A 9552-nucleotide genomic window follows, 5' to 3' on the forward strand; every position below is an offset into this window, starting at 1 on the left:
AGCTGTTCTCTACTTTCTTTACCTGTAAAGGGTTAAAAAGTCCCCCAGCTTAAAAAAAAAAGTGGTACCTGACCTAAAGAGCCAATGGGAAGGCTAGAACTTCTTAAAGTTAGGAAAAACCTCTCTCTTTGGTTGTTTTCTCTGGGCTGCAGGGAAATGGACCAGCAATGCTATAAGCAGGGATGCTGTGTAAGGTTTGAATCAGGTATGAAAAATTATCTTCCATACCTAGAAGGAATTATTTGGATAGGGAATGTTTAAATAAATGCAATCAGGTTTATTTCGGCTTGTGGATCTCCTCCGTGCTTACCCTAGATGCTTGTAAGCTTTAAGCTAAACTCCCAAGAAAACTATTTTGGGTGCTTAATTTTTGGAATTGCTCTTTTAAAAATCTAGCAAAAGCCTAAGTACCAGATGTATTTTTTTCCTTTTTGTTTTTAAAAAAATTTACCTTTTTTTAGAACAGGATTTGGATTGTTGTGTCCTAAGAGGTTTGTGCCTATGCTGTTTGATTAGCTGGTTGCAACAGCTAATTTCCTTTGTTTTCTTCTTAGCTATTCCCCGGAGATGGGGTGAAAGGTCTTGAGGGTACCCCACAAGGAGGAATTCCCAAGTGCTCCTTCCTGGGTCCGATGGGTTTTTTTGCATTTGGATGGTGACAGCGTTTACCAAGGCAAGGTCAAAGAAAAGCTGTAACCTTGGGAGTTTAATACAATACTGGAGTGGCAAGTATTAATTTTGAGAATCCTTACAGGCCCCCACCTGCTGCACTCAAAGTGCCAGAGTGGGGAATTCAGCCTTACCAGCTTCAGTTTTCTCACAAAAACAACACATGACCAGACAACTAGCAAAGTTGCCATTGTCAATAAAGAGGAAGGGATGCAGATTGGGATAAGTAAAGAACATGTCAGAGATCTTCTGACCAATTTGAATGAATTCAAATCAGCAGGGCCAGATGCTATTCACCCGAGGGTACTGTGAGAATTAGCTGAAGAAGTCTCAGCGCCATTGGCAATAATATTTACAAACTCCTGGATGACAGGAGAGATCCCAGAAAACTAGAAGGGATTAATGTAGTGCCCATCTTTAAAAAGGGGGGAAAGGAGGAGCCAGGGAACTACAGACCAGCCAGCCTGACTTCAATGCCTCGGAAGCTACTAGAGCAATGTTTAAAACATTAAATTTGCAAATACCTGAAGGATGAAGGGGTAATCACTAGCACCCAGCATGGATTTACCAAGAACAAATCATGCCAAACCAGCTTGATTTCTAACTTGATTTCTATCAGGGTAACTGATTTGGTGGATAGGGGAAAATGCTGTGGACATAATAAAGGCTGAAGGAACTGGGTATGTTTAGTTTGGGAGAGAGATGATAATCTTCAGATACTTGAGAACCTGCCATCATCAAAACCCATTTACAAATGCTTTCCCACTTAAAGCCATTTTTACATGGACAGTATTCTGCAGCATTTCGGTCACAGAATAAAAGAGTTCCCAAACATACATATATCATACAATCTTAAAATAATTGCTAGTTGACAATGAGAAATGCCTCTCACAGCAAAAAAGTCTATGGCAGGGGATTTTTTTCCTTCACCTTCTAGTCTTGTGTTTATATGGCCAGTTTTTTAACTGAACAAAGACAATTCTGCACCACTTGTCTCTGAATCGCCATATCAGTAATACTAATGCATTAGCCTATTGTGCAACCAGACAATATGTTCCAAAAGAAATTTTTCCTCAGATGCCAAAGCTTTCATTTGTTAGCTTTTGGGATAGCGAAAATTAATCTGACGCCTTCTGAGGCACTAATCTAGCCTCACTTTGGATACCAGAGGTGACAGCCTTATGCAATATCTGCAAGTCAGGTAAAAGTTAAGCCAATTAAAGATTACAAAAATAGTTTTTAATAGAACAAGTTATACTCAGTTAAACTGAAAATAAAATGCACATACTATTTTAAATATGAAAAAAGCATCTTACTGTTCCTCACTGGAATGCGTATTTAAGGGAATTAAACCTTATTGTCATGTTGAATATTGTCTAACAGCTGTGCATTAATTAGGCATAATGCATTATGAACTACCTGTACAACTTCCATTAGCATCAACGGGAGCTGCATGTCTTAGGACATAATTTCGCCCACAGTATCTATTTTTACTGGGACAAGATCATCATTCCCTTGCCCTGTGTCAGTTTTGAGCAGAATGCATAAAACACATTAACTTCTAAAAATAAAGGAAAAGAGTTTTGCATCAGTTCTGCTTTTAGTTTTTATTTTTAAAAACAAAACAAAAAATATCCTCCACCATAGAAAGTCAGGTTGTTGCCATCTTACATTTCAGAATACAAATCTGAAAAAAGTTAAGAACATAGACAGGATTTCAGCCAAGTATTCAGCTTCCTATTGTTGTAGTTTTAACTTAAGTCCACTTTAATCTTATGTTTTGGTCATTTGAAGACGTTCAAGAATGAACAAGAATATGTTCAAATGTGTTTGGAACACTAACTGCAATAAAGTCAGCAGTGTAATTATGTTAATGAGCATAGGAAAAAACTCCTCTCCATCTGCACAGAAACATAATCCTTGGAAGACAAGCATTATGTACAAGTACAGTTTAGTTAGAAGTTAGAACATTAAATCATCACAAAAATCTTGAGGGCCTAGATGCACTTCATGAAAGAATAAGTCCATTAGTCCTTTTGCTCCAACTTTGGAAAGACTGCATCTATAGTTTTATCCTAAATATGATGAATGAAGTGTTATCTCTCTCATATCCACCCCTCTTCCTCCATCAGCTGGAATACAAAAGACTTTTTTGTTGCTAAAGTCAAATATAGTAATATGCACAAACGTTTTGTTGGATAAAGTCTGGAGAGCAGACAGTACACCTGAGTTGAGGTTTACAAACTACTTTTCACAAAGTTAAGAAAATACTGATATCAAAGTACAAACAATTACAATGTTAAAATAGGCAAAACTATTATACAAGGACAGCTTGTAAAATTAAAGTGAATGACACAACACACGAGGTATGTCATATCCCTGCTCTACACATCTGGTTTCCTCGTCTTTAGAGTCATTGTTGTGTTTCTTGTTCTGACATCTGTAGAAGTCTCGTTAAAACTAGGCAGTTGGATCTTCTTTGCAGAATGAATGTACTTTCTTCATCACTGTACAATTTCAAAGTAGTGTAATATCGCCATGATGTGCTGAGGCATGAACACATAGCCAGTGTACAGCGCCATTCCAACAATGGAAACCAGCATAGAATCTGAGCAATAGCTAAGGAAAGCTGCAGTTTGGAATTCTATTCAATCACAAAACAAGAATGTTTCAACACTATCCTTCAAAACTATTATAAAACTTGTATAATTCTAAATTGTATGTGCTCAACTGTATTCATGTATAACAGCTGTAGGAAAAAATCCACTGTAAATGTGAAAACTAGAAGACTGGTAAAATGACTAACTGTATTATGAGAATGCCTTCCAGATTTTCTATTTTATTGCCACATGCCTTGGACATAAAAATAAAGTCCCCCCCCAGGGGTGTGTGAAAGAGAGAGAAGAAACATTAATGGGAAATAACCAGATTCCCTAAAACTTCTGCAGGTTCTGAGTTTTACCCTGTCAGCAAGAGCATTATATTTATACTAATTCATAGAGATGGGGAGCTACACAAGATCTTTTAAAGATATCTATCTATATTCATACATATCACACATAGATATAGATATACGAGATCTTCATATTTGAAGAAACTAGTCTTTCAATGCTGATCCAAAGGATTCTCTTGGAACAGAATGGCCCAAATAAACTAAACTTTAATTTGTGTGTACACCTGACTGGAGGGAGAATGGTCGTTGGTATAAAACAGGAAGTCACAAAACCTGGGTTCTGTTCCCAGCTGCCTGTAGGCTTTGGGCAGGTCACCTAGCTTCTCCATCTGCAAAATGGGGATAATACCTCATTCACAAGAGGGTTGTGAGGCTCAATTTATTTTTCAAAAGCACTTCGATAGAAGGAACTATGGTATTAGTATTAATTCCATTAGACACCTGATCAGTATAAGTAAAACTGATCTAGATGTTTCACTCAAATCATAATACCTCAAAGCACAGCCTTTATTTTAATTCAAGCTGTGTTTGTAAACTGTTCGTTAACATTTTATTGGAAGTGGTTGCAGCTCTCTGCAAACTTTTTTGTAGTATCTGGAAATCCACAAACAATAATTCTCAGGCTACAGTTTCACTAGCTTATTTCAAATATGAGCAGTGATGGCTTGGAAAATTCACGACACACATTACCTGTATTTGCTAATACTATCACTAGTCCTATGTCCAGTTCCGGGAAACTCAAGCCCAGCCTATAGAAATGCAATGGGACTGTAGTCATGTGGAGGTTGGGTTGACTCAAACCTGAACATTTCTGGATACACACACAGTTTTTTATGAACCCTTTTAAAATCAGACTACCTGGAATTTCCTCCAATCATAACATTAAAATTCGGTTTAATAAGCCTAATAAAAAGACTGCACTATAAACAGAGCATTAGGTATTAAAGGGCCTGGCAGAAGTATCCAGTGACCACAACTTCAACAGGAGCTGCAGGTGCTCATCATCCAGAAATGAGGTCTAAACGGTGTATATTTAACAAAGGCTATATGACTGTTTGACATATCAGTCAGAGAACAAACATAGAAATTGTACTCATTCACTAGAGTATTTTTTAGTCATGGCAGGTCATGAAATATTGGAATTTAAAAGCACTGGGGAGGGCACCTCATAAGTCCCTAAACTTTGACATGAACGCTTAGTCACAGCCTTGGGATTCCAAGGTATCAGATAATGTACCACACCAATACTAGATCTACTTAGACTGTAAGCTCTTTGGGGAAGGAGCCATCTTTTGTTCATTGTGCTAGGCACTGTACAAACACAGGTGTCCTGTCTGTGACAGGAGCTCCTAGGTACTACCAAAATAAGAATAAATAATTTAAGGCCTTCTACCCTATGATAATGGCTCATCATTGCCAGTGCTAGTGGCAAGTGCTCCAGACATGATTTCTGTAGCAATCCTCTCTAAAGCTGAGCTGTTTTCATCCACAAGGAGAGCCAAATGGGAATTAGTTGCTCAAATGTTTTCAGCAGCAGGTCCTAGTATCGACAAACTAGATCCTAGAATCAGATCTGAACTTATATTGAGAAAAAATGGCCATATGATGATCAGGATGTTACCACCACTGAAATGAGCACACTTCTGTCTATTACCCTCTAATGATACCCAAGATTACAACAGCCAAAAGTTTAGTTTTGCAGTTAAGATTATTTTATAGCACTTCATATGTAGTCAGTTTCACCGTTTCCCCTTTGGAGTTAGTCAGTTTCCTCTGTTATGCTGATAAGAAGTACATGGAATTTTTTTTAAAGGGGATAAGGCAATACACGCCACATTTATTGAGAGTACAATTTAAGAATTGAAATTAGCATGTGCTTTTATTTAAACACACACAAAAGGTTTTGCAGCTGGATTTTATAGTTACCAGTTTTTAAGAGTTGCTCCGTTAGTTTCAGTGGCTAGCTGAAACTACACGGTGGGGGGAAGAGGGGGGTAGGGCCTTTGCTGAATGCATTTGAAGCTCCAATGTTGATGCAGAACGAACCCAAAGACTTGTATGGGAACTTATTACTATAAAAGAAGGGTGTATTGCCATGAGACTTTGGGTTTTTTAAATTGTACTCCATTTTGCTAGCCTCAAAATAGCAAAAAAAAAAAAAAAAAGTTCTATGTTTATTCTTTGTTAATTGTGTTAATTGTTCTTAAAAAAATGAAAGTTTTATGGCTTTAATTGCCTTATTTACTGTTTGGTATGGAAGTAAAAAAAACAGCTGGGCCAAATGGTCCAAAAAAAAAAAAAAAAGTCAAAAGGCATCAACTTTATCATCCAAATCACAAATTAACAATCCTAAAGCAAAGGCAAACACCCCAAGAACAAAATAAAAAGTAAAGCCAAAAAAACAGTAAAATAAAAAATAGCTGCAAATAATTCCCAGTAACAAGCTAAATAATGCTAATTAAAAGCAACCTTAACTACCTCATAATTAACAGCTCTCAGGAAACACAGCAAGACCCAAAAACTTGTATGGAAACTTATTACTATAAAAGGAGGGTGCATTGCCATGGGAATTTGGGTTCGTTCTGCATTAACATCAGAGCTTTGAACATGTTCAACAAAGGCTCGGCTCACCTCACCTCACCTCCCTTGTGTGCAGTTTCAGCTGGCCACTGGAACTGATCAAGCAACACTAAGGACTAACTCAGTGGGAACTTCAAAGCCTTAAAGAGATGTTGGTTCAAATTCAAGCCAGATCAATGTTGAAAGACATCTAACAGCTGTTCAGTGGCTTACATGACAAAGTTATTAATATCAGTTCAGTATCTAGTGATATCTACCACAACCAGCAAACTCACTGAAGGACTCAGCAGGGAGTTCTTCAAGGACCGAAGAGGCATGAAGTCGAAAATAATGTTCTCAATCAAAGGACCCTAAATGGCTTTCATCTTTTAAAGACATCTTTGTATTCAAGTGTAGAGTTCATACTTCTCAAAATGCTTAAACACATTACATTCTGTTCACATTGGCCAGCATCGTAAAAATTTAATTAAAAGTTACCAGCAATTGCAATTTAGCACACAAAACAATTATTTTAATACAATAAGAAACCTGAAAGTTACAAGTCAAAATTAATTTTAAACTATAATGCTATAACTTACAGGAACAAAAGTTGTTTGAATTGGCAACAAAATATGAAGAGAACTGTATGCACACTCTTAAGTTACTCATATGTTTTGCCACAATCAGAAGATTGCTTAGCTGATATAAAGAGCTCAATGTTCAAGCCTAATTACTTTGACAAAACATAATGCTCATGAAGCATAGAAAACAAAGGTATTTTTTCAATGACACTAGACCTGGTATAAATAGAGCCAGGTACCATTGCTAAGGAATAGGATACCTACATTGAGAAGAAAAAAGGAAAAGTAATGAAATATATATTATGTGGATGTATGAGAACAGATATCAAGTCCATCCCATGTTAATGCATTTCTGTTTTATATGCTCTCCATTTTGGAGCTTTACATAGAAAAAAAAAATCTACATGATTATGCACTGTAACTTGGGCAAGCAACAGTCCCTACTTTTACTAATGGCAGATTTTTTCTTTACAACTGACCACCACCCCTATAAAGCACCCTTATTATTACAATCACCACATTCTGTTTGTGACTGGTTAGATTAGTTTATCTCCTCACCTCTCTCAGTATTCCTTGGAGGTACTTTTAAAGGTCATCCATCGGAGAGTGGCTGCAAATACGAGGTGCCATTTTAACAAAGGATCAACCACATTTAGAATAGAATGAAAAGACATTCTACATCACCCTCTACAATAAGCTGCTCAAAATAACACAAGAACCTACATACAGGTCTCTACAACTGAACCTTCATGTTAGAATACTATTATAGTGAAATACATAAAACAAGCAAATTCATCAACTACAGGTTCAGTAAACATCAATTAGAAAAAGACACAGGGAGACAAAGCAAAATGGAAACCTAGAGTTGCAGGACTATGCATCAAACATAAATTACTTGTTATATGCACATTGGAAAGGAAAATGTGTAAGTATGAAGGAATGCATTAAAGGTATTTCTGACTAACAGAAACAATTCCTCAAGTTAACAGAGGAAAAAGTTGCATAATTCTAGAGAAGGAAAAAGAAAGGAGAAATTGCATCAAGACACAGCAACCTGCCTCTGACTCAGAAATGAACTACATTGCTAAATGGCTGGAAGGGAGACTTGATACTTTATTGTTCTGAAAGATAATCTGTGTTGCTCTCTCTTAAACATTAACAACACTTGTTATAGTTTGTTGTAACAATACAGATTGTGAATCTGAATGTAATTTAACAAGCAAGGAATGAGTGGATTAACAGATTCCTCACACATGGGTGAAAGGGTTCCTTCCTTGTTCACACAATAAACTTAACCGGTGGGACTAGGAAATAGTGTCACGTTATACACTTTGCAACACTGACCCCCACCAAAGCTAATGTAGCTCTAGACTGCTACTATTTATCAGGGTTATTTCTCTAAATACTCATACGGCCGGTTAGAATTGAACCTTGGGTTTTTAAACCACCAGCATAGCTATACTGGGATGGCTAACAACCCTCAATGTAAACAAGGGCTAAACACCTCCCAAGCATCAATTAAACACATACACCATATGCCTCCGAGGAAGCTATTATTGGGCCCATTTTACAGATAGGAAGGGGCACATTAAGCACCCACGATCAGAGAAGTGCCCAAAGACATTCTCAAAGTCTGGAAAGGCCAAGAATCAAACCCAGACCTCCCACGTCCCAGTCTGGTGCCTTAATCATAACAGCATCCTTCAGAACAGGGGCTGAAGGGATAGCAGGGCAGCTTGCTCGGGACAAAGGTCAGACCTCCCCACCACCACCCAAAAGCACCTCTCGCAGCTCGGCTGAGCTTGAAGCACCTCGCACAGTCCACACCACAGGGTAGGCGCAGAGGCACACGAGGGCGTCACAACAGCTTGGGGAGCAGAGCAGCGCACCAGGATCCAGCCCCCTCCCTCACGTCCCAAGCGGGGCAGCAGGCCCTGGACAACCCACCGCTGCCCCACATCCCACCTTCCACTTCTCCAAGCTCGGCCAGGAGCCCCAGCCCCCTGCGAGTCCAGCCACGTGCCCCAGCCCCTCCCCGCCCCCTGCGAGTCCAGCCACGTGCCCCAGCCCCTCCCCGCTCCCAACCTCTCCCTTCCCCCCCCAAGGCTGGCTGTGGCCTCCCCCGCACCGGCCCCGCCCATCATCCTCCGGCACGCGCTGCCGGCGGCCGTTTAATTAGCAGAAGCCAGCCCCGCGGCGGCCGCGGCCTCTGCCTCCCTCCAGCCCGGCCCGGCCCGGCCGCGGGAGGATACTGAAGACCGTCCGCTCCCAGGGCTCCAGCATGTAGAGCGCGGTGACCAGCAGGTACTGGTAATACAGCCACGACACCCGCCCCCAGGCCGAGCCCAGCGCCATCACCGGACCCGTCCGCGTGCGGCGTGCGCAGCCTCAGCAAACTGACTGAGCTGGGCCTGGCCGCGCGGGGAACGCCCTTCACCGCCACCCGCCCCGCGGCAGGGGCCGTGCCACGGCCAGGCCGCTCCGCCCCTTGGCTGCTCTGTTGGTAGGGAGCATGCGCGTGAGGACTGAGCATGCTCAGTAACACCCGCCGACGCCGCTGCCCTCTCTTGGGCTGACCACGTGCGCCCTGCTGGTGGGCTGAGCCAGCGGCAGTGGCTGCAACGGAAAAGTGGTGGTGGAGGCGGAGGGGCTCCCCACTCCCACAACTCTCACCTGTTTCCCAGGGCTGTGCCCTTAAGGGTAAAGTGCGGTGCGCCCCAATGTATCTGGTGATGCCACCTATTGAGCTGCTAAAGTACACTTGATTGATTCAGTGAAATATTTGACATA

The 9552-nt window shown here is 40.6% G+C and overlaps 1 protein-coding gene across 1 annotated transcript; it reads right to left on the reverse strand.

Moving 5' to 3' along the window:
• Positions 1-2257: 2257 nt before the first annotated feature.
• On the reverse strand, positions 2258-9232 carry SPTSSA (serine palmitoyltransferase small subunit A). Its single transcript, XM_038407482.2, has 2 exons — positions 9015-9232; positions 2258-3277 (listed from the first exon to the last, which is right to left on the reverse strand). The coding sequence occupies exons 1-2, from the start codon at positions 9115-9117 to the stop codon at positions 3174-3176; spliced, it is 207 nt and encodes a 68-aa protein (XP_038263410.1). The 5' UTR covers positions 9118-9232; the 3' UTR covers positions 2258-3173.
• Between the last annotated feature and the right edge of the window lie 320 nt (positions 9233-9552).

This window comes from Dermochelys coriacea, chromosome 6, assembly GCF_009764565.3.
Source record: "Dermochelys coriacea isolate rDerCor1 chromosome 6, rDerCor1.pri.v4, whole genome shotgun sequence".
Classification (NCBI taxonomy): Eukaryota; Metazoa; Chordata; order Testudines; family Dermochelyidae; genus Dermochelys; species Dermochelys coriacea.